Below are 26,096 nucleotides of genomic sequence, written 5' to 3'. Positions count from 1 at the left end.
AAACAAGAAGATACATGTTAAAACACCACTTCCCCCCCCCCCCCCCCCCCCCATTTTCCCAGGCTCAATTTCATTCCAGACTCCTCTTCCTGACCAGCACATGGACAATTGAGGGGGAGCACAGTCAACATGTAACGGTTTCTCTTCACCACTCCTTTGTCACATTTTTCCTCTGCTCTGGCATGGCTTCTGCATGGGCTGCAGTCCTTCAGAAAATGTGATCCAGTGTGGGCTTGCCACAGTTCCTTTGGGTATATCCAGTTGCTCTGGTGTGGGTCTTCCAGGAGCTGCAGTGCTTTGTCAAGGAGCATCTCCTCCACCTCCTCCTCCTCTCCCTGACCTTGGTGTTCCCTCTTGTTTCTTTCTCTTTTTGTTCCCATCTCCTCTCTCTCCACACAGCATTTTCTGCCCTTTCTTAGCTATGCTTTCACAGAGGCACCACCAGCTTTGCCGACAGGCCCATTTACGGCCCACAGTACCTCCACTGTGGAGCTGGCAGGAACCAGCTGTCCCCAACATGGGGCAGCCCGGTACCTCTTCCCACAGAGGCCACCCCTGCAGTCCCTGTCCCCCTTCTGCTACCAAAACCTTGCGACACGCAGCCAATACAAACCTAAAAAGTGGGGAGTTATTTAAGTCTAGGGAATAAAGCTAACATTACAAAATTAGATGAATTAGGTCCACAGGATGGCAGATGGAATTCAAAATTAAATATGGAGTCAGCTATGCTGGAAAGGTAATTGAACTATTTATGCACCTTGCTCACTTCTAAATTAAACTTAACTAATTGAGGAAAGAAATAGGATGTCACTGAAGGCTTTGAGTTAATGTACAGCTGCAGTTTAAAAGACAAGAACCCAGAAAGAGGGGGATTACAAGAGGGAATAAGACAGGTGGCATTACTATGCATGTACCTAAACCAGCGTTCAGAGGTGACGTGAGAGCTTGCATGTCTCCTGTCCCCTAAGGTACAGGATGTTTTATCTTGAAATTACGGGGAGTTTTTAAAGACTGTACCTGCCTAAGGAATTTTTGCAGGCTTAACTTGGGGTACGAGGTGCCAATACAACTGTAGAAAAATTCCAGCGACTTCCACCCTCACCTGGAGGTACTGGCAGCACACCGCGGCTCCGGCGGGGCCATCAGGAGCGCGACGAAGGTGGCCCGTGCGGCCGGTCCCGCAGCTGTTCCCTGCCGCGGAGGAGGCAGGAGGGCCGAGGCTCGGCTCCGCCCCGGCCGGACTTGCCTTGCCTTGCCTTGCCTTGCCCAGCCTACCTCACCTCAGGACAGTGGGCTCCGCAGGAGAAAGCCCTTCCAGCCGCCCGACCGCAGACCGTTACCCCCGGCGCGGCGTCGCCGGCGGCGTCGCGCGGAGCGGCACAGGGGCGGAGCGGGGCGGGGCGAGGGGCGGGCGGAGCGCGCGGCGCGGGGCGCGGGGCGGACGGCTGCAGACGGCGGCGCGTGCGGGGAGGGAGCGGGCCGCCTTTCCGGCCGCGGCGAGGAGCGCGGTTGCGGGGCTCGCAGCAAGGTGACGGGCTGGGCAGCCTCCCCTTCCTCCCCCACCCCTTCCGCGCCCCTTGCCCCTTTCGGGTGGGCGAGGGGTCCGCTGCGGGCGGTTGTCCCGGTCCCCCGCCGGCAGCCCCCGGCTGGGGTTCGGCTCTGGTGTGGGTAACCCCCCTCCTCGTGTCTCCTCTCGCCCAGATGCTCAAGGTAGCAGCCTTCGTGTGCGTGTGTGCAGCAGCCTGGTGCAGCCCGGCGCTGGCGGCGGCGGCCGGGGGCAGACCGGACAGCGGCAATTTTCTGGACGATAAACAATGGCTCACGACCATCTCCCAGTACGACAAGGAGGTCGGGCAGTGGAACAAATTCCGAGACGTAAGTTCAACGCTTCCACCCTGCCAGCCGGCAGCCGCGCCCGGCCCGCTCCCCTGGCAGCCCCGCGGCTGGCGGGCTGGTTCCGGTCGCTGAGGGCATCCCTTGGGCAGCCAGGGCTGGGGTTCAGCCTCAACGTACCCCCCCCTTCTCCCCGAATTTCAATTTTTATTTTAATTCCTGGCGGCACCTCGGCAGGAGGAGGGAGGTCTCACCGGGCAGTTCCCGGTGCGCTGCCGCCGCTGAGCGGCGAGGACCGCCCGGTGTGCCCCGGGGCCGTGCTGGGCGCCCAGCCCGCACCTCCGGGGCCCGGCGGGCCGGGCCGCTGGAGCTGCTTCCCGCCCTGCGGGTCGCCAGCCGTTAAAAGGTGGCGGCGGTGGAGGGAGAGTCGCGTTTGTCCGTCCTCCTCCCCGTTTCCCGCCCCGCAGCGGGAGCGGCGGTGGCTGCGGGAAGGGCTGCGGTGGGGGCGCGCGCTGCGGCCGTTGGGCCCCGCTGCCCGCCGAAGCGGGGGCGAGGCCGGCCCGGGAGGGTGAGGGGGGGCTCGCCCCGTCGCCGCTCTGCGAGTGCCGCCTGGGGCAGAGCCCCCTGCCACCTGGAAGCGTGAGCCGGGCGGGACTGCCCGGTCTCACCTTGCCGCTGTCAGAAGTGTCGGGAGGGCGGGCTGGGGGAGAAGGGGCTGCGCGCAGCTGGGGGGGGTCTTTGTGGGAGGTGTTGGAGCGCGGATCGGGGCAGGGAGGTCCGCTCAATAAGGCGGTAAGTTGCGTGCATGGTGCGTCCGGAGTGCCTTGCACGGGGTACGTGAACAACAGACCCAGTCTGACCCGAATCTCATCAGTTATGAAACCTGCTGCTGTAAGGTGGCTCTCGTCCTCCAGAGTGCTTCGCTTTTGCGCTTTGTTCGTTCTCGGTTTGTTGCAAGTTGAGTAAATCCTAATCAATTTTCAAGTCCTTCACATTTCTTTCAATGAAAAACGTTTTCCTTTTTCAACATCCTGCATTCTTTGACGTTGCTTTTAAAAATCTGAATCCCAAGCATGCAAAATAATTTTCTATTTAGCTTTACTGTATTGCTTACCTGATTTCTTTGATTTGGTGTAAAGCATTGATTTGGTTTGCAACTTCGGAGTCAACAGGTTTCTTGTGCTACGGCTTACTGGTGACTGTGGTTTGCTATAGCAAACTGAAGTAAATGTCTCGAAGTCTCTTATTTTTTTGAGAGCTGTAGCATACTTGTGATGCATGTATTTTCTAGCTTTATATTTATGTTGCATGTGGGATGCAAACTTGGCTATTTATGTTAAGTAACTAGGAAAGAAGAGCTACCTTTAGAGTTGTGGGAGAACTTATTTCCCCAATAGTTTCTATTAAACAGCGTAATTTTAGTGTTTGAGAACACTCAAATTGTATGCAGATATTTTTGTTTGCTTTGAATGTCTTAAAAACTTAATGTTCATGTGAAAAAACCTTGTTCAGTGTACTGTACTTTGGGACCTGTGCTTTTGGAAAAAAAATATGCAGTGCGATATAAATGTTTTAGGATGAAAGGCTGCTGCTAGAAAACCTCAAAATAAGCACATCAGTTATGTTTTATAATTGGGCAAAGTCATTTATGTAAGGACTACCCTGCAAGGCTGAAGAAGCTAAGTGCTCTCTAATGCTTGTCTCCTGGGTGCCCACTGACATATACTGTAATATTGGATATTAGCCAGATAATTTATTCTGTGACAAGTAGGTGTCCCCAAGGGTTTTAAGAGTGGCTGCTTTGAGGAAGTACTGCATACTGATTCTTCTGAGGCAATTTACAAATATGCTGGCTTATTTATTTTTACACTGTTTTAAGTTTTGTAAGGCTGGTACTTCAGTGAGGAATATGCTTTTATTTCTTGTGCAGAATGCTTACATCCTATTGATTGGTACTCAATCTGGAATATTTATGGATGGTCCTAATACTTCATGAGGCTCTCTGTTTAAAGCATGGATGGTTTTCAGTAATTCATAAGATAAAATTGTAAAAAAAATAAAAAAATTATGAGTTAATCTACCTGCACAATAATGCATTAAAAATATATATTACTTGTAAGAAGCACTGATTAGTTATCATCCTTAAATATAACATGGTGGAGAAGTTTTATGAACATCTTACAGTCTTGTAATTGGGAAATTTACTTGTATGACTGTAATTTGTTTGAAATTGTGATTAGCAATTTAATTAGTGATTCAGATGTTGCCTCCTGTTAAGGAACAGCACAACTGCATTTTAAACATATGCAGGAGCAACTATCTTGGAGACTTAAAAGCGAAATAAAGGTATGCAAGATCTGTGTTTGTAATTTAATTCTCTAGTCAGAGTGTAGCATATTTTTGTAGGCTTTAAATACCCTACAGATCTAAGGGTAAGATGGAATTCTGGTGTGAAAAGAAGTATTTAAAGGCTTAACTTAAGACTTAACTGACAGGACTGATTAATGTGGAAGATAATGACCCTGACTTCTGGCTTATTGGCTTGGTTTCTTAGAGTTTTAGATCACAGTGACAGAGAACATAGTCATTCGCAAAGGGACCCCTTACAAAACCTAATAAACCAGGATATGATCTTTTATTTAAAAAAAAACAACAAACCAAACCTAGCTCTTTAACATCCTCTAAAATGTCAGATTTGTCAGTAAAGGTTATTATTAACATGTTAATTTTAGCTAAGATCTTTTCTGTACTTCGTACAGCCCAAACTGACTCTTCAATTCTCTTGAGAGATCTTGATAATTCTGACAAATCTGTTGAAAATAATGAAATAGATCTAGGCAAGCACTGTGCCTTAATGTGGAACAGTGGTAAGCTAGGTGCATGCTAGAGGCTATCTTCTCATATCTTTTTTGTGTGCAAAAATTGAGAATGGGCTCCTTCTTAAATAGACTTAACATCTTAAAGATGGAATTGTATTCTACATATGTCAAATATCAACTCCCTTAACTTGTATGTGTGAGTCAAAACATTTTGAGTTATGTACAAAGATATGTTTACTTTTTGCCTGTAGTAGCTGGGGAGGAAGAGATTTTAACCCAGTCTTAGTGCTGCTGCAGTCCAGTTGCTGAGTAGCTGCAGCTCTTATGTCTGTCACTAATGTAAGTCCTAGGTTTTATGTGTTTATTAAGGTTTTTCAACCTGCTTCAGCAGCCGATGGTGTCATGATGCTGGAGCGTCCTAGCCCATGTGTATATATCCTTTATTTATTTCATGCTTGGGAATTGAGGTTCTTTCTTTAGTAGATGCTAAGTTAGGGGAATCTTCTTAATTCATATTTTGTTGTACTTTTAGTGCTTTGGTTTTGTCTGATAATGGTTGCACCAGTCATCTGATAAAAATGTGTATATATAAACCACAGTTTGTCTAAAATGAAGATTATTCCTTTTAAAAAATGTAATCAGGTAATGGCATTACGTTTATATTCTCCTACTTAGAACATCCTATATCTTATGTATCAAACCTTCGTTACTCATAGTGCTGTAGATGTGTGTAGAAGACCAAAATATAGGCATAATTCATTATTTTCTTTATGATTTGATTCCAAATAATTGTATTATTTTTAATCCTAGAACAAAACATAATGGCTTTGTCATTTATAATCATTTTGTCTTTTTATGTGGTCTTTACAGCCAGACAAAATTTCACACAACCGTAATTGTCTGTTGTATTGCTATCTGAAAGTCTTTCAGAAACTTTAATTTCTATTTCTGTAAAATTCCATGAAGCAACATTCTTTTGAGTAACTCATTTTAGTCATTGAGATTTGCAAACAGTGTCCCATCCATTTGTGTTCATTAAAAGGACTGTATAATAAATGTGTTTTATATGGTAAATTTTACTTGCTGCTTAAGGAGAATTATTTATGATCTAACTTGTTTGTTACTGATTTTTTACTTTTTCTTTTCAAAGGGATCATAACTTAAGCAATTCCTGTATTTACAAATTCAAGATGCATCAGAAACTTTGTAATGAAAGATACTTGTATATAAATAAACTGCGCAACTCAACTATGGCATAGTATTCTTATGAAATCATATGATCAGTTGATCAAAGTGATCAGTTGCATCATACTACGGTGTTATTATCATCCTACCGTATTCATATAGTTGTCAAAGGTATAGAAGGTAGAAGAAAATTCAAGTAACAGGCCTCAAAACCTATCAGTTATGAAGAAGTTTGCACGGGTGACACTACCTTTTACTCTACTTCACTATGAACTGTTCTCACATTGACCATCAAATATATTGCCTTCTAAAACATTTGGCAAGTTTGGGCAGCTCGTGTTGGCTTCCCAAATGAGTCTTTTGAAGATATTTAAAGAATATGTTTTTTCAACATTAGTGAAATCTAAACCTCGGTGTTTGGAAAGGAGATGAATCAAATACTAGGTCTCCATAACAATTTAGTAATTGCCAGCATTCATTATTCTCTTGCCTGTTTGAAAGTTTAAGGCTTCTCAAAAATAAGCATCCCCCTGCCCCCAACTAAGGTCCCCACCAACTATACACCTGGTGTGGCTTTACTGTTGTGAGCAGAACATCTCTGCCCAACTGTACACCCACACAACTGCATCTCTGTATAACTAAGAAAGCCAAAGGCTGTTTTAAAAGGGATTCATCACAAGTTTTTTGTACTTTATTGTGTGACCACTGTGTAAATTTTTGGAAGATTTTCATGTTTCCAGATTGGAATACTGGTAACTTTATTTGAAGAGGAGAAGGGCTTCTGTTTAACATGTTTTTTGCATTGGGCTTGAATCTCTCCTAGTTTGTGGAGGATCATTGAATGTACTTTAGAGGAGGTCTGTGTTTAGGATTGGGTACTGCAGCACTCATCAGTCTTTCCTCACTAATGTTAACTCGTTAGCTGTGAAAATAGGTCCAGTAGGCTTATTTATCCTGTACTCTTTATGGTTCAGGGTAAATAAAACATATCTCTTTCCTTATCAGTGGGTAGAGCAGCTCGTTTACTACATACATATGTTTTGATAGAAAGTTCTGATTATGACATCAGGAAAAAATGGAATAGCATAACAAGAAAGATGAGCTGCTTCATTATGTTGTCCTAGGCCCAAGCTAAAACAAGAACTTGGTAATAAGTTAAAGTTACTTTTTCAATTAGGGCATTGAATCTGTTTTCCACATGCCAGTTTGTTACTTGAAACTTGTTATCGGCTATTCTAAAGTGGTATCAGTCTTTCTCTTTTTTTCATGACATATTTTGTATGATCTTAGTTTTATTAATATGGTGAAGGAGAACAAACTTTGAAACCTAGGAGACTGGACAGAAAGAATAAGTGTTTTGTATCTACACCTATAATTGCTATCTTTGAAATGTCACTAATAAAGTAAGACTTGACCACTGTTTTTTAAACTGTGAAATATAGGAAAATGTTAGGAATTTGCACTAATTTTAATTAATTGAGGAAATTTAGGAAGCTGTTTAATTGTTCATCACTTCTGAACTGAACATGGCAAATTATAATGGGAAGGAATAATGGAAATGTTAAATTTTCATTTCTTCTGTATTGTAGAAAAAGGCTTCTGATTTTTATATGTGCTTTTAGTTTGTTCTCAAGTATGGATTCCTTTTTATCTTTCACCTGATTACTTTTCCTCTGGTCAGTTTTTGCTTCTGGTTTCTAGTGCCAAGTATTTTTTTGTCTGCAAAGGCAAATTCTACTAATCTCAAACTATTGTTAACATTGAACTCTTAACTGTCTCTTGGAAGACATTAGCTTGGAAGCTCTTTATATAGCTAACGTTCAGGAGTTAAGTAAACTGTAATGTGCTTTTCCTTAGATTGCCCTCATAATCTAAAGTAAAGCTGATAACATTGTTTCATCTTATCTTTATCTCCTTTCTCTAAAGAATAATCTTTATTTTATTTGCTGTAGGTTGTTTAGTGGATATGGATACCCAGTCTTCTCTTGTCTTGCCATTAAATCTTATTGGGATTGACTCTAGCCATCTGTGCGTATTATAGTGTAGTATAAATAGCTTTGTAATACGCTGAGAGGTGGTAACAGTAACAGAAACTGCATAGGCTGTCTTGGTTTTACAAACAGAAAGGAAACATGTCTGAAGCAAGAGGTATATTATAAGGGGAAGCTGAATGTAGAAAACAATGGAATGTGAGTGGAATTAGAATATCTATGGTTTTAGGCTAACACCATCAATTCTTTTTTTCTGTCTCCTCCATCTCTATTACTTCATAATTATAAAAGCATTTGAAGTAACTAGCTGCAGAAAGGAGAAATAATAGCTTGGCTTAATATGTTTGCAAGTCTTGGCCAGTTTTCAAGTGTAACTCTTTCCTTTAGGCACTTAAGTCTAAATAGTCATGTCCGTGTTATCCCGTGTTGTGTGTGCCACCCCAAGATATGTCGAATGAATTAAGCAAATCTTCGAACAGTTGGTTATTTTTTGGTACCTAGCTTTAGAGCAACTCCTAAGTTTTCAAGCCTAAGGAAACTTATTCTAAACAAGGGATTTCTATCTTTTTCCTATCAGTATGTGAAAAGTACTTGTTAGTACAATAGCTTAAGTTTTGCTTTGTGGATATTCTTCTAATGTAGACTCTTTAAGAAATTGTGACATTGATTTTGCAGTGGTGTTTTTCCTATTGTGTATTTGTCTTAATCTGACGTATTTGAATGTATTTGTAACTACAGATGAACAGTTGCTTTTTCTGCATCTGATGTTAAGTCTCACTTTGACTATGCTCAGTGCTTGCCTTAGAAACAAGTATTATGGAGGCAATGGTAGTAAATGCTAATGTACTATATTGTATTAAAGGTTCTTGCAATTTTCATATTTCTTGAAGTTTAATTTCTGAAAGAGAGAAGTTTGTGGCTAGTAATATCAGTGTTCAAAGCTTCACTGGGCATTCTTATCTAATGTGAATGAAGTTTAGTTATTTATTAATTTTTTTTTTAAATGATTTTTCACTTTTGCTTTCCTGTCTTACCTTATTTCACACTGATAGATTACAGTAGTGAAAATAGCTGTAGGAATTAATGATTTATCTAAGGTGGTGCAGTGTAAGGTAGCAACCTTGGACAGGACACAGGGCGACCCATTTTGAAATTCTAAGCAATGACAAAGCTTTCACATTACAATGAGGATGTGATTTCACTGCTCTGTTATTATCTTCACAAGTGACTGCTTTAAGAGAACACAGTAAGAGAATGGATTTAAAATATGTAAATGATCCAAAATCTTTGGTATTTTGACACTTCCAGAGAGTATTATCTTAATATGTTGTTCTTAAAGACTATCCAGTGCTTGATATTTTTCTGCAGAAAATTCTTATGAACTAGTTTTTATTTTCTCAAGTGATGTGCAATCATTGGCTCAGAGGAGACTGTCAGTTCGCAGCTTGTTCAGCATCCCTCTAAAAAATGTCTGCAAGCCATCAAATAATTCTGTGTAGTGCACTTAGACTGGGGCTTGCCTACAGCTGAAAACGAACTCCTTTGGCATTTTTGAGCTTGCGTCGATGATGAAATTCATTCTAGTTGTTAAATCTGCATAGCATAGCAATGAGAAGTACAGAACGTACTCCTTGGTATATGCTTCTGAGTATGGAAAATGACCTGTGTTTTAACATCTATTTATTATTAAAATAGAGGGAAGTGCTTAATATGAAGACTATGAGATATATATTTAATGATGCATGTATCTTTAAGGATTTGATGGTGGTTGTGTTGGTGACTGAAACATCACTTCAGCAGAAAACTCAAACAATGATTCTTATAAGCAGAATCAATTGACTGGTGTGTAAAACAGCAGTGGCAGGAATCCATTGTATAAAGTGCCCTTCCAGACTTTTGCAGAAGAATAAATTAACCAGTTTGGTCAGATTTAGGAAGCTCATGTGAAACTCTGAGAACTCGTTGTATTCATAAAGATTAGAGCCAAAATAGACCACTGGATTTGATAATATGCTTGCCTGTATATAGTGGCTCATTAACTTTTATCCTGACAGATTGTATTAAACCCAAAAACTGCAGTTGGGCAAAAGCATTTCAGGTTTCAGGAGGCTATGTTGTGTGCTACTGGCACAGATTAAGATAAAGATTTGATCTCTAAGGCCTGCAATATGAGGGAATTAATTAGCTGCAATATTCCCAGATGATCTAGGCAGCAAACTTACACTGTTTTGCAGCAGAATAAGGAAGTTCATACTAATCTGATCTGGGAGTGTTTACTTCTTTGGCCCAAATATGACAATTACAAGGACTGGTGCTTGATTAATCTTTCTTATCCTAATTTGCCATTTAAAAGGAATTCTATTCTGCCACCTTCATAGCATTTTCTTGTGTGTATTGTCAGCAATTGTGGCCAATTACTTTTATGTGAAAAATCACAAATGATATTGGAATACGAGCCAATTAAAATCCTAAGGAAGATGGAAAAATGGCTCCTGAATTTCCATTACAATATTCACGGAGATATATATTTGTTACCTTAATCTGGAGTGTAATTGTTTAAACATACTAAGGATAAGGTAGGCAGCCTTGTCTCCAACACCCAGGAATAATTTTTGGGTATATACTGAGTGACTCACATTTAACAATGTTTATGGTGTACAGAATAAAATAATAATTCTGAATTCATATCTCAAATATGCAAGGCAGTTGTCTACAATAGTTTCAGTTCATTGGCTGGAAGAAATACTTTATTTTTTATATGCCTTTAAGTATCACATAAGAACAAGACAAGTATGACTACAAATGTCTGGAGATTTTTAGGAAAATGTTTGTGTTTCCCCAAGAAAGGTAGGAGAAAGTATCAAAAATATTTTAATAAAATTTGTGAAATTATTCTGTGAAGCAAAACTGAAGTTAGAATCTCACAGTACTTATCTGGTTGTAAAATGTGATAGTATCTTACAGAGTTTACACTTAAAAAAAAAAAAATCTTTCTTGTCAAACTGATATTGCCTTACTTTTGAACTAAAGGAATCTTTAGAATTTTGTTACAAAGAGTTGGACTGTCACTTTCCAACCCAGTTTGAGTGTAATTGGACTATTCAACAGCAAGAACGTTAGGAAACTTTTTTCTTAAAATGTTGCAAGTTACTGTCAAACATTAATAATAATAAAAAGTTCAGCTTATTAGTAATATCTATATAATACTGTTTTGTCACAGATATTTCTGCTTTTTAATCTCTAATCTAATGCAGATAAAGGTTAGTAATTTGCACGTTTAAGTCCCAGATACACAGATCCTACTCCTCTTGCTTGATTTTATCAGAAAGAAATTTTTTTATTGAATAAATGTACTAGTTGAAGCTAAAATTTCTATAGCTGTAAAATTATACACATTATTTATACAACTGATTTAAAATATATCCGCATTCATCATTTACTTACACAATGATAAAACAAAATTAAGCTTGAAAATCAAGTAGGTGTATTTTCAGATTTGACAACTGAATTTTTCAGTTGCTTAACTTAGGTAGCTTTAGCCAAACAGCTTGCTAATTAGACTAAAAAACCTGCCAAGAGTAATCAAGCTTAGGGATGAAACAAAAGACTTTGTGATTTACCATTTTATGCTTGACGTTTATCAAGAGAAATGCTCGATTGAAGGAAAAGAAGGGAAAAAGAAAAAAAAAATCTTCATAATGCTGAATTAATTACTATCATAAAATTTGAAAAACCTCAGTGATGTGTAGTCAACTAACTCTGTAATGCCTGAATTGTTATAGGAATTCTTTCAAATAGTGTATTTTAAAGGAGTTTTGTAGGAAGTGAAGCATTTCTGCTGAAGGTTTTTCCCCCCCCACCTTTATTAAACCTTCATTATGGATTTCACTGGGACAGTGTTGTATTAGGCTGGATCTCCATCCAGTTTGTGTGGAGTCTTTCCTTGTATCATCAAGGTCACTGAGATGATGTTCACTGATGTTTGTGAGAGGTGAAGTAAAGCTTTAATTATGCCAGTCTACTTATTTAAAATCATTATTTGAACATTAAGACTACGAAATGGACTTCTGAGTATAATTTGCATTTTTGAAAAATGGAAAGAAAGCAGACTTGAACTGGAGAGCAAAGTCATCTATGCAATGATAACTTCTTTTTATTAGAAAATCCTATCTAGTGATCTGCAGTAGAATACTTATCAAGATGGTTGTGGGTTTTTTTTTTTTTTCTTTTTGCTGTATTATATATAAGGGAATTCTTAATTTGTTGCTACTTCTTGGAGCACAATGAAAATGTTTCTTTATTTCTTTAAGCTACTGGATTTCATTGGGGATTTTATTTCTCTCTTTAAATGAATTATTTTCCTGAATAAGTTGTTACTTGTTTTTTTGTTTTGGTTTTTTTTTTTTTTTTTTCCCGCTAGTCCCCTCCCCCCCTTTCAGTTGCAATGACCTGAATCAAAATATTTCATTTTGGCTAATTCATCTGAGAGGGTTTCTGTTTGTGTATTTATAGTCTGTGCCTTATTCATTTGCTGAATTGCTTCATGGAGTTGTAGGTAGGTGCCTCTGTGCTGCCTTACATGCCAGGCTTCCTGATGAATTGCATATTGTATGATGCACTCTGCTTTCCCCTCTAGCTGAATCCCATGTTGCACTGTGCAAAACAGTGCAGAGATTCAATTAAATGGGAGGGTGGCAATTATTAAGTAGAAAAAAAGAAAATCAGACAAGCATAAAAAAGCTGTGCAGTGCATAGCAAGATAATATTATTGAGGCAAGATTTTCATCCTGTATCAGAAAGGCCATTTATATAGATAATACTACTGTTAAAAACTAAAGCTGAATAACCTATTTTGTGAGAGGTATTAAAGTATCTGCTGCATGGCTTAATTCTGTGGGAAATTATAAGAGTTTATGGCACAGCTAAGCACTGGAATGGATTTACCTAGTATTTGTTACTTTTATCTGAAACTGGATTTTAATTTTTGTTTTCCCCTCCTGCCCCAGATCTAATGCTGGATTAGATTGATCATGTAGTATAGTAATTCTTAGGTGTCCAAAATAAGTTGCAAATCTGTAGGCATTGCTTTAGCTTAATTTGACAAGTATATGGTGTTTCTTTTTGTGTCAGAAATCTCATAGAAGCAAACTGCAGTGTACTGAGAAACCACGGATCTAGAGCAAATCAAAGTCTGGTTTAAGTAAGGTAGACCATAGTATAATTCAAGCTTAACTTTTTTGAAGCCTGTAGGTTATTCTCTGTTCTTATTATAGTACATCCTGCTTACTTTGCTTGTCTTAAGAGTGCTGAAGTTCCGTTACAGTTGTATCAGCTTTATTTTCTTACAAGTCTACTGGGTCACTTGATTTTTCTATCATTTGTATTTTTCCTCATTTTTATTCAGAAATCTATTAAACTACTCATTACTTCCCTCCTCTGCTTAGGCAACACAGAGATTTTGTGTTGTATATGGTAAATATTTTCTCTAAAACTAAAACATTTTACATCACTTTCCTTTTATGAGGTTCACCAGAAAATTAGAAACAAGGAGATGACTAAATGAAAATCAAAATTGATTGCCGTTAAATCAAATCTAGGGATTTGCAGCATTCTTTGAATGGAGATTTCTTTGATACTGGTCATGCTGATAGATGTCCCTGTCTATCCAGCTTTTATACGAGGTTGAAGTTCCTGGTCATTCCCATAAACATTTCAGTGACAGTGTCCTTGCTCAGAGGCTTCAGACAAGAACCAGTGATTTTATGGCTTCTTTGTACCGGTTAATTTTTTTTTTGTGTATCCAGTATGAAGGAACTGGAAAAACAAGGGTGGAGAAAGAATCCATTTCTCTTTCAGCCTGGATCTAGATATTCAAGATCTCTTCTGTTTTAATCAGTGAAATGCAGGCAACTATAAACTCTGAAACTGAAGGTCAGTAGCACCAGTGTGGTGGTGGGTTGACCCTGGCTGGGGGCCAGGTGCCCACCAGAGCTGCTCTATCACTCCCCTCCTTCTCTAGACAGGGGAGAAAAAGCACAACAAAAAGCTTATGGGTCGAGATAAGGACAGGGAAAGATCACTCACTAATTATTGTCACGGGCAAAACAAACTGAACTTAGAGAGGGAATTCATCTAATTTATTACTAAGCAAAACAGAGTAGAGGAATGAGAAATAAAATCAAATCTTAAAACACCTCCCCCCACCCCTCCCATCTTCCCGGGCTCAACTTCACTCCTGGCTTCATCCTCCATCCCGCCCCAGTGGCACAGGGGAACGGGGATTACGGTCAGTTCATCACACGTTGTTTCTGCTGCTTCTTCATCCCCAGGGGGAGGACTCCTCTCATCGTTCCCCTGCTCCAACGTGAGTCTCTCCCATGGGAGACAGTCCTTCACAAACTGCTCCAACATGAGTCCCTCCCACAGGGTGCAGACCTTCAGGAGCAAACTGCTCCAGCGTGGGTCCCCCACGGGGTCACAAGTCCTGCCAGCAAACCTGCTCTGGCGTGGGCTCCTCTCTCCATGGGTCCACAGGTCCTGCCAGGAGCTTGCTCCAGCATGGGCTTCCCACGGGGCCACAGCCTCCTTCAGGTGCCTCCACCTGCTCGGGCTTGGGGTCCTCCATGGGCTGCAGGTGGAATCTCTACACCCCCTCATCCTTCCTCCATGGGCTGCAGGGGGACAGCCTGCTTCACCATGGTCTTCACCACGGGCTGCAGGGGGATCTCTGCTCCGGCGCCTGGAGCACCTCCTGCCCCTCCTTCTGCACTGACCTTGGTGTCTGCAGATGTTCTTACATCTTCTCACTCCTCTCTCTGGCTGCAAAAGCTCTCTCTAGCTGTTTTTTCCCTTCTTAAATATGTTATCATCACAGAGGCGCTGATTGGCTTGGCCTTGGCCAGCGGCGGGTCCGTCTTGGAGCCGGCTGGCATTGGCTCTGTCAGACACAGGGGAAGCTTCTAGCAGCTTCTCACAGAAGCCACCCCTGTAGCCCCCCCCGCAACCAAAACCTTGCCACGCAAAACCAACACGACCAGCCATTGAACACTTTGGGGAGTAGTCTTAGTAAACATGTAACTCCCTGCCCTTTTTGAATGTAGATTAGTAGAAAGCTGCTCAGTATAGTTGCACTGTATCAGAAATAGAACTTCTTATCTAATGTGACAAAACTTGAGTATCGATTCAGATCAGAATTCCAGATCTTACCATCACTTACACCATGAATTTGGAAGAATTTGTTACCATTCTGTTTGAGATTTAAACTTTGAGTGAGAGTTCAGAGTTGGAATATTTTTGTCCTTTCTGACAGTAGACTGTATGGATCTATAAGTCTTACTTGCTTCCTGCAAGTTTTTGAGTTTCTTAAAGAAGGATTTGAGTGAATGCTGTGCTTGCTTAAATTAAATATCTGTAACAAAAATCTGTTTTATTTGCATGTGTATTCTGTGGAATTTGACTGTGACTCTTAAATAACCCTTTCTGCTTTTCAAACTACTGCTGTATTTTTGTGTTTTTCATTTAGGAGTTACAATGTGCCTATTTTCTATTACAAACCAGGGCAATTTGACAGGGGAAACATTCTGAAGACAGTGTAGGTTGGTCACTGAGAAAAAGGGTTTAAGAAATGATCCAGTTATATGTGATTAAGAGGAGGTTAAGGGCTTCACTCCAGCGGCATAAAATTAGTTAAGGACCTGATACTGTAATTTAGCTGTGCTTTGTTGTTCTGAGTGATTTTTTGGCTTGAGCTGTTAGAAACAGGTAGTTGTAAAGACTGGCTGGTATCTCTGCAGCCAAGTAGATAGCAGGACAGAGGAGAATCCTGAAATCCTCTTCAAACACTATTAGCTTGCTAAGAAAAGTTTGAGAAAATATGTGAAGTCTTATGGAACAGCAGAATACTCTAAGCATTTTATTTGTTAAATATAAAATAATATTACCTTACCCCAATAACCTTTGTTTTAAAGTTAAAAATACGTAACACAAATATGAAAGAATTATTCTATCTTGTCCTTTGATTTACTCTTTCTCTCCTGGTTTAATGTCCATATTCAATTTATGTTGTTTCCTCTCTGTTTCGTTTCTTACACACAGCAATTAAATCAGCACTCTAGGGAGAAAGCTTAAGAATAATTTAGAGGGTTCTTAAAGAAAAATTAAAACCACAGTTTTATAACCACGTGAAAAGAACAGAGTATTTTTTCATGATTTCTTGTGAGAATGGAACAGCACCATTTGTGAGAAATTCCAGTACCTGAAGGGGGTCGACAGGAAAGCTGGAGAGGGACCATTTACACGGGTATGTAGTGATAGGACATGGGGTAATGGCCTCAAGCTGAGGGAGGGTCGATTTAGACTAGATATTAGGAAAAAAAATTTCACTGTGAGAGTGGTGAGGCACTGGAGCAGATGGCCCAGAGAGTTTGTGGATGCCCCATCCCTGGAAGTGTTCAAGACCAGGTTGGATGGGGCTTTGGGCAACCTGGTCTAGTGGAGGGTGTCTCTGCCCGTGGCAGGGGGGTTGGAACTAGATGATCTTTAAGGTCCCTTACAACCCAAACCATTCTATGATATTTTGTTCAAAGGCATCTGCATACCCAGAGTACTTGTCAACTTGATGTCTTGTTACCCTAGCTAGGCAACCTACTATATGTGCTTATTTGAAGAAGTGGAATTTATCTGATTCTTTTATGTATACTAGATTCCTAGTGTATTTCTAGGACCCCATCTTTTACTACACTAGAAAAATAACTTGCTTATTTCCTTAAAATCTCTTAGTAATGTGATGAAAATAATACTGAGTGCCAAGTCTTAGTTTTCACAATGATCATTAGTGTTTGAATACACAAGTTTATTACATACTTAACTATGAATGATGAGATCGTCTAGTAGACTGATCTGTTAATGCAGCATTTAAACATGAAGATTCATCTTTAGTCCAGTGCCATTGATCAATATAATTGACATCAATCTTAGAGGGGTTCTGACACTGGGTTTCTAAGTTGAACCAAACTGGCAGTGTAGTCATGCTTAGTTACTCGCTACTGTGATTGTAGATATTTCTGCACAATGAATTTGAATGTCTCATGTCCTGAGTGCTCTGTGCTCTATCCAGCAAAGAGTTTACTGTATGGTTAATGTAAGCCTTATGAGTAGGCTTCCTTTGAAATCACTTGCTATGTTTCAATTAAGTGAGGGTGTCAGTTTGTGTTAAGATCATTCCTATCTGGCCAGTTTCTTTTTCTGCTGATCATTCCAATAGTGGGTTTTTTTTTAATAGATATAATTGTCCAGTTTGCTTTTAGTATAGATAATGGTGGTTTTAGTATAGATAATTGGTGGGCTTGAAATTTATTTCTCTTTAAATATATTTCCCCTAAAGCTTTGTAATAAAAATGAACTTGGTTTAAAATAGATGACATTTAACAAATAAAAGTTATGGATACTTTCTTGAAGTGGAAAAGTTGCACAAGAATTTCTATGAATTGTTGTATATCCTATTGGAGAAAGACGTGCTACAGTGTTATTAGGAGATTTCCTTCTTTGCTAAACACTTTTTTTTACTAGCATTTAAAACAAATGTTTGCATTTCTTCTTTTGACTTTTAACAGATATTTCTTTATTGAAAAAACAATTTTTATCCAAAAGTGTTAGATGGTTGGGAAATTAGATGCTAAATTTAATGGAACCAACAACAATATTCAGAATTAAGTTTTTATCCTGATTCTGCAGCAACTTACGTTTTTCTGCACTGCTTGGGGTGTGTGTGTGTGTAGTATTCTTTGCTATGTAAACCAATCTTGATACAAGAAGATTACTTTGATGCTTCAGAGAGTAAAACTCTACTACTTTGGAAAGATTGTAGCACCAAATGTTAATATCACTGTGGACCAGTGAAACTTGTTTCTTATTGCTGTGCAATTTGAGTATCTAAAACATAGAATTTGTGGAGGGATCTGCTGTGCAGAAACAAATAATACTAGTGCCAGTTAATATCGCATCTGGTGTGTGGAAACCTGTAGATTAATTTCTAGGTAGTTATTTGCAGGTATAACTGTCCTCAGTAGACACTAATTTTTTTCAGAATTTTAAACTTTATTCAAGTGGAATATACATCAAGAAACCCGAAGTCTTTTTGGTAGTTTACATAGTTTATCTTGTTTGGGGCAGCTTTGAAATTTTCATGTTTAACAGTAAAGCTGTAAGGAAGATTGTGTTCAGATTTAAAATGTCCCTCAGTTTCTGCAACTTCAGCTATGTATCCCATGTTTTCAATGTACTTTTCTGTGCCTGAAAATTCTGTGATATTTCCTTTATGTCTGGACACATCCCACCAACCCCTGCCCATTGCTTACCTCTTCTAAAGTTAAACATTTCTGTAATACACTGATTGACAGTTTATTTTGCAGCCTGGCTTGCAGGACATGGATTTTAGAGACTTGCCTTATTTGTAAACCTACTTATTCTTCTGTAAATGTTTTTGGTGTAGATCTTTCACGGTAACTTACTGAAGAATAAGCAATAACTAATCAAGTACAGCAGAAATCAAGATCATGACCTCAATTTTTTGTATCCTAGGGGAGCACTTTATATGAAGTGTAATATGAATATCATGAACTATGGGCCAGGTTTCCTTTAGTAACCAAATCTCATAGTTTTTGTGCTTTCATTACAGCTAGAGCTGTTACTCTGAAGACACTGTTCTGGACTAGATTTGTTTGGTTTTTGACTTCATGGGAAAGTTTTGTGTTGGTAAAAAATTGTTTCAGGTTCTGTAGGACTATTGAATTCAGCAGAAGATGAAAGTAACTTTAAATTGAACATGTGTAGAAAGCAGTTTTTCTTTAGATGGAAAATAACCTTATCCAGTAGGATTTCTGTATAGTTTTTTATTACTAAAAAAAGAAAAAAGAAAAAAGCAATTTGGACTTTTTTGTGTGAAGTTAATTATTTTCATCAGATATGATGATTTGCACTGAAATGTTTGTAACTGTAAACAGTTGATTTGTGTTCATTAGGATTTTTGTAGGAGATGAAGTGACCTTTATTTGGTACGGAAAGTTGCATGCTCAAAGACTTCTAGCATTAAGTGTTACACAACACCATCTGGAAAAAAAAAAATCACCAGATGTACTCTTTATATGTGACAAGTTCTCATGGGTTGTGGTGAATTCGAGGTAGAACTCTGACCTAGGAATGAAAGTGATGTATGCTATTGGACTATTGAAAAAATACAGTAAAATACATGATGAAAACTCTTGAATGAAAACTAGGTTTGTGATATATCTTTATTTACAATGCAGTTGTATAATGCACTCCCAATTCTTAGAGTTGTTTAGCAATTCTAAAATTTATTTGTAGTCTATGTGTTTCTTGGTTGTTTCTGTCAGTATATATTCTTCCCTCTCTGCCCCCATATCACTGATTTAGCGTGAAAGCATACAACATGATACTGATGGATATTGGTGATTGATTATACGTAGAGGCATATGTTGTTCTTACACTTGTATTTAAAAGAAAAAACAAACAACCAAACAAGCCAAAAAGAAACAACCTGCTGCATATAATTAAATTTTCTGGTTATTAAGTTAGTATTAATAGATTTGGTTGTTTGGTGAATACTTCTTTATCTTACATAGCCTAATTAAAGGGACAAAGTATGCTCAATATTTGCTTTCTGTTGTTAAGGAGCAATTTCACATGCTTTAGTTTCATGTACTTTCCCTTTTTTTTAAATTGCTCTATAACCACGTTTTTCATATTGTCGGGTCTTGTGGTTACTTTCCTGTTGCTCTATTAGATAACTAATGGAACAAAGGAAGCTGAGAGGTTCTCTAGGGGCAACAGCAAAATTAAATGTTGGTAAATATACAGCATAAGCACTAGAAGGGTATTCTCACTGATATCAAAAATTATAGCAACAGTATGGTAATTTCTTCATAACTGGATTTTTAAAATCAGTATTATATGTTTTAGATTTATTTAGAAGCAACACAGTAGGGCAAATATGTGGTTGTTTGCAGCAGGAGCAGGCTTTTTTTTTTTGTTTGTGTAGGTATATATGCACAGGATGGATTTTTTTTTTTTTTGGCATAGAAGTCCTTTGACTATTAACTGTACAACTGACATATTAATAGTCTTTTTTTTAGACTGCAAGAAAACACAGATGAGACCACACGTTGATTTCACTTTTTCTTTAATTACAGAGCTAAGCTTGAGAAAAGGATGTTCCAGGTTATTTTTATTGAATGCCTTGCCATGTATGGTGTGGAGTAGATTAAGTTTGTAGGAAAATTAAAAGCTTTTTCTTTCTTTTTTTTTTTTTTTCTTTTGCAGGTAAAATTTCCATTATAAGTTGCCATAATTTTACTTTAAAATGAGTCTTGCAAAAATAAAGACTTCTTAAACTTGTCATGTGTACAATTAAACCTGATACATGTATATGAACGTTAGTGTAGAATAAGTAGGTATGGAGAGCAAACTACAATGCTTTAGCATTTCCTTCTGGTATCTCCCTGTAGAGAAACTTAAGGTGCATCTACATGGCAAAATGTTCTCAAGAGATATGTGTAATGAGTGAGGATATGGAAATAATAATATAGAAATAGTATAACTCTCGTAATGCAGGGCATTAAGCAAGTACATTTATCCTGTTTCTGAGCAAAGCCTACAAAAAACACTATATGCTCATACTTTTACTGATTTTTGGTATTTGAATTTGGTGTGCAGAGATGATTTGGATATGTCTATATGATACTTTGAACAAAATGTATGGTTATACAACAAAGTACCAAAGTGTCTTTGTATGGAGTACCTTAATATACAACTAATTTTTACTAACTCCAGTTGAAAAGTTATTGCAGAACAATTAGTTGGCTTGCTTGTATACAGCACTTAGTTCATTGAGCTTATATTTGAACAATAGCCACTGAAAAAAATTACATATTGTGGCTAGCAGGATATGTGTTACTGCTGCTTTCTGAAACACAAAAAAATGTTCAGTGGCAATGTTGTAAAAGTGATGCTGATGTGTGGCGATTTGGAAACTGAAAATCACTGCTCTTATCAAAAAGGTTCCAAATATATTTAGCTTCTGAATTGTTAAACATGAAACTTGAAAAATATTTCAGTTGTTGGTGTGCCTAATTTCCTAACTTGGTAGCTAAATTTTAATTCAGATGAAGACAAAATATTATTTAAAAAAAACCCCAAACTTATTTGACACATTTCAGAAATTTTGCTTTCTCTTTCAATAATACTTCCAAGGGTGTCCAAATGCTTATGAGTACAGAGAAAGACCCCATAGAGATCAGTGGCTGTGTTTACAAATACTATTCATGAATCAACTATACTGCTATAGCATTTCTGATATTTCAGCTGAGGCTCATTCAGGACTCACAAGGTTTAGAAGTGATTATTTTTTATTACATTTGTTGTAGCAACTGCAGTGGGTATAAGAGAAGGAGTCCTTAATCTATGGGAGAAATTCTTTAGGTATTTTTTTCAGTCATGGTTAACCTCAGCCCTTAACTAGAGGAGTAGGAGCAAAGAGAAGAATTAAATTGAGAGAGGAAAATGAAAGAGTATACACACTGAAAATTTTAGAATAGAAAGGGAGATGGGTTTTGCCTTGTCTGTTTCTGACAGCAATTGGAGAGAGGAGAAAATTTCAAACTGAGTGAAAGTATTGTTTGAGATGTTTGTCCTTTGCTATATGTGCACATGATATTTAAATAATTAAATTTTTGCTGCTGTTTAGCAGCAAAATGAGAGAAGCCTCTTTGTATCAATGTGCTGCTGCAGGGTAAACCAGCCTCTGGGAAATAAAGATGTGTTCAAATACCTTTTAGAAGTCTTACTTAATTTCCTTAAGGCTATTGCATCTTCCTTTTTCCTGTAAGGACAGATTAGGAACTCGACCCCAAAGTACTGAAATAACACATCATACTCATGTGGGAAAGCACATGATTGATATTGGGTATTGTTACCACTGTTCCATGACAGCTTTATGATTATGAGAGTATTTAAGACAAGCTTAAGACTCTTTAAGTGCATTTATAATAATAGTCTTGACAGAATTGAGATTAGAATAGGAGTTACTAGGTACAATTACAGTAACCTTTCTACTTTGTTAACTATGTTCCTATACATTAGACTCTATTTTCTGTTTTTCATTTTGAGACTATCTGGAAATGGAGGAATTAGTAAGACATTTATCTTTTAAGGCTTTCAGCTTTGATTAGTGTGACAGTTGGAGAGGGAGAAATTTTGCAACAGTTTCCATCTCCTGAAAGGTCATTCCTTTTCCACATAATTTGAGTTGTAATTAAAGCAGAGTTGTTTAAAAGTAGAGTAAGCTTAATGGATACTACACTTGATTAAAAGGGCAAATCTGCTATCAGTACAAATTTTGCTTCCCAAGTGTCTGGGTTTCCTTCTCAAGAGATATTTCTCCCCCCCCCCTCGCCCCCGTATGAGCCTTTTAAAACCTTTTATAAGTTAGCTGGGTTTTTTTTGTTTTTTTTTTCCCCTCCATCCTAATCATTAAGAATACAGTCCAGGCAGGGGTAAATTGCTAACATTATCATCAGAGGAATGACAAGCCTTCAAGCTCTGACTGCGTTGGTTTTGCTGACTGGCTGTCACCATCTTTGCCTTAAGTCAGAAGGTGTGGTGTGTGCAAGGTCTGTGCTCTGTACTGGTACACTGCTCACCACTAACTCCAATATCCTGGTCTGATAACCGTGTGCATTATTGCAGCTGCAGATAGTAAATACTTCTGCTATATCAAGATAGGAAATTTTCTAGGGAATAATTTGACTAGTATTACTGTCCTTCCAGCTTTTGTATTTCTTTCCCTCCCCGTCTCTTTCATGCTAATTTTTTTCTTGTCATTTACTTGATCACATATGTCAACAGTCAGAGGGCAGAAATATGTCATGTGTGAAATTTTCCAGCGATGAATAAATCTAGGTAGGGTTGCTCAGGACCAGTTCCACTGTAGATAGTTACTGCACTACTAGTGTTTGTTGCTGTTCTTTGTAGCTATGAACATAGTCTTCATGGAGGAATTTTGCTTTAATCCAAATGTCAAGTACCTCAAAACTTCATTGTGTTTCTCTGTGCTAGGAGGGAAAAGAGACTCCTATGAAAGGGCAAGAGGAGATTTTATTTTTTATTTCAGAACCGTTTTGGTAGTAGAAATGTAAGTGAAGAAAAAAACCTGATATTTTCTGCAACCCCTCATCCTTCCTTCTATGCTCCACAAAAATCTACTTTTGTCATAATTTGTATCTTTGCCATTGGGATACAAATTCTAAAAACCTGAGAAAACTAAAAGAACCAGATCATGAAAAGTTTTGATAGCAAGAATGCTATTTCTCAATAGAAATAGATGTCAGAATATTGTGCAGTTCCTCATGGCTAGATACATTTAGCACCCTGAAAATTATGTAGCTTGTAGTGGAAAAACTTAAAGGAGAGACCTACTTTGTACAGTTCATATATCTTTATGTATTCATTTTTCTGTTAAAATTATTACTGGGCAAGAAATAGAATATGACTTCCATGACTTTTGTTGGACTAGGAAGGCTGTTCAATGCTGCGACACTTACCATGGTTCCTTAAACAATCAGAAATTTCTTTTCCCTTATTTCACTTATCTAATTTCCGTCATTACATTTCTACTATTTCTGTTCTTCAAGTCTTTCAAATTATGAATGTTATTTTCACCAAGACTTGAGGCTAGACATGTAAATTGTCTTTCCTTGGGAGTAGTGGAGAATGTAAATTAGATATTGTCATATTATAAGTGGTAATATTGATTCATTTTACCTAGAAAAATGATATCAGCATTAAAAATACTTTAGAATTTTTGTTTCAGGGAAAAAAGAACAAATGTAAATGAACTGTTTTTACTAGCTTGCAGAAAGCTAATTCTGATGGAGGTTGAATTAAGTGTGATAGCAATGTATTGCTGCTTTTTGTTTGGAGTTGCTTAATGTTACAGCCTAAGACTACTATGTAGATTTAAAATGCCCCAATGCTATATCTGGAAGAGAAAAAAGTGTCAATGAAAAGCTTCCACCCCTCCCCGAAATAGCCACATTTGGCAAAGTTCAGTTATTGTTGGGTAAATTTTTGCAAAACAAAGAAAGCTTCTTCATTATCCTAAGTAAAGCATTACTGGGTTTGTGTGCCTTGTGATGATCAGGGTTTCCTTGCCTTACTGAGTAACTATTGGGGAGTGAAACTGAGGTATTCAGAAGGTAAAGCTGAAACTCATCTTGCCTGACTGTAATAGTTTAGAAGCTTAGCATAAGCTCATTTTCTGCAGACTTCCTCTATAGTAAGTCTACACAGATGTCCGCTTTAAAGAGTTTCTTGTTGTAATTTTGTGTATGATGTATCGCCCTTTCAAAGTGGTCACCTTTTTCTGTCAGGAATGCTAGTTGTCCTAGATGCGTTGTACAGATGAAACAGCTAGTTTTTAAATGACTAAACTAAGATACAGTTAGTCTGTATTAGACCAAGACTCAAGTTATAAGTATTCTGTACAAGTGGATGGAAAGACAATGCTTTTCTTCTGTAAATTCAGTCTGTAATAGAATATAGAACCTGCATGTTAGAGTTGCTTTATGTATAGACTATTTTAATTTTTTTCAGTGAAGCATTATACTGTTAAAAAAAAGTAAAAATTTAGCCCTGATGTGTAGAGTTATAATTTAGTTAGCTGACCTTTCTCTAAAACCTGTTATTCCAAACATCTACTGAACCTTTAAAAATTAATTATTTTGTCTCAACTTTCTTCCACTTCCAGTCAGGTTTAATGTTACTCCTTAAGAATAAGAAAAACTTTCAGAGTTATTTCCTACAGGGACTTATCAGGATTGAGGATTTTTATTTCTTTTCTATCCTTTAATTTCAATAAAATTGTTGTTGAATAGATACCCTTTTATGACCACACCTATGTTGGAGAACCTATATTATATACTTTTAATTAATTGTTTATCAGATTTTTCACTCAAGTGGATGATTTTTCAGATTAGTTTGTTTTAAATGTGAAATATTGCAGTATATTTTCTGTATAAAGAGCATGACCTGAAATTCTTGGAAATCTTTAGAGTACTTCAGTGCGCTGTGAGTTGGACCTTGAAGGCAAAGTGCTGATTAATGCACTCAGTGGAAATTAATGACTCGCAACACACTTTTTCATAAATGAAGTGAAAACAACACAAATATGACGTATAATATTGCAGATATATTCATGCAGAGGAGAAAATGTTCAGCAAAAAAGGTGAAAAGGTCAGAAAACAAGAAATGAAGCAAACCAGCTTTGTGTATACTAGATGCCATACCCTGGTTATCTAGGGATGCATTATATAGTATTTATGAGGTTACTACTGTACAGCTTTCATTATAAACATTTTTTTTCCTTGTTCTACATAGCTTTAGCAGCAATGAGAGTTCAAAGTAAAAATATTCTGAATGTAGGGTCTTACCTAAGACCCCGCCTTGTTTTAGGAGGAGGGATGGGGGCATCAGGCTAAGAAAGGATTTTGGTGGCTCATTAACACCTGAAACATCCTGACTAAAGGCATTCTTTCTCCTTCAGCTGCAAGAGAAGAGGCAGCTCTCTGTCAATAGGTTTTTGTAAGGAGTTCTTCTAAAAACATTCATTAATTTGTTTTTCTAGCTAGTAAAAAAGTATTTTATTATGGACTATGAGAAACTCGTCTCTTCTGCTTATGAAATTAAAGTGATTTTGGGCCACAGGATGTACTCAGGAAAACATTCTGGAAAGAAGAATCAAAAGTAGACTGTTTTATATGAATGGGCTATGTAAAATACTTTTAAAAAGTTATGTGAGTGCATTAAATGGAAGCTTTATTTAATGGAGTAAAGCAAGCAAAGAAATTTAGAGCAGCTGGGAATAAGTAAGTGCTGGTTTTGAATACAGAGTAATGGTTTTAAAAATTCTTGAGAATTAAAAATACCGGTATGTGTTGTGCAGAGGAATTAAGATAATGATGACATGATTGTCAGATTGTCATTGCTTTTGCATTTAAAAGCAAAGAATAACTGGTACTGTACACTGGAAGAAAATCTTAGAGTTTACTTTTTTCTTTAGTGTTCCTTCAGATAAACTAGATATCTTCTATTTTTTGAGTGTTACAGCAACCTTTTAAAAAAAAAAATCTTATTGGGATAAGAAGTGTTAATTCCAGATCCTGATCCCTCAGTCTGTGAGATTCAATTAAAGTTGATA

At 38.0% G+C, this 26,096-nt stretch overlaps 1 protein-coding gene across 1 annotated transcript in view; it reads left to right on the top strand.

Annotated features, from left to right (window-relative positions):
• The first annotated feature begins 1,415 nt into the window (after positions 1–1,415).
• Positions 1,416–26,096, top strand: part of SPOCK3 (SPARC (osteonectin), cwcv and kazal like domains proteoglycan 3) — a 213,312-nt gene continuing 188,631 nt past the window's right edge. Inside the window, exons 1-2 of the mRNA XM_075751834.1 lie at positions 1,416–1,528; positions 1,702–1,875. Coding sequence (XP_075607949.1) covers positions 1,702–1,875 — 174 coding nt within the window. The 5' untranslated portion in view covers positions 1,416–1,528. The remainder of the gene's footprint in view (positions 1,529–1,701; positions 1,876–26,096) is intronic.

This window comes from Balearica regulorum, chromosome 4, assembly GCF_011004875.1.
Source record: "Balearica regulorum gibbericeps isolate bBalReg1 chromosome 4, bBalReg1.pri, whole genome shotgun sequence".
Classification (NCBI taxonomy): domain Eukaryota; kingdom Metazoa; phylum Chordata; class Aves; order Gruiformes; family Gruidae; genus Balearica; species Balearica regulorum.
The sequence above is the reverse complement of the archived record's forward strand: the minus strand, read 5'-3'. Positions and strand labels throughout refer to the sequence as shown.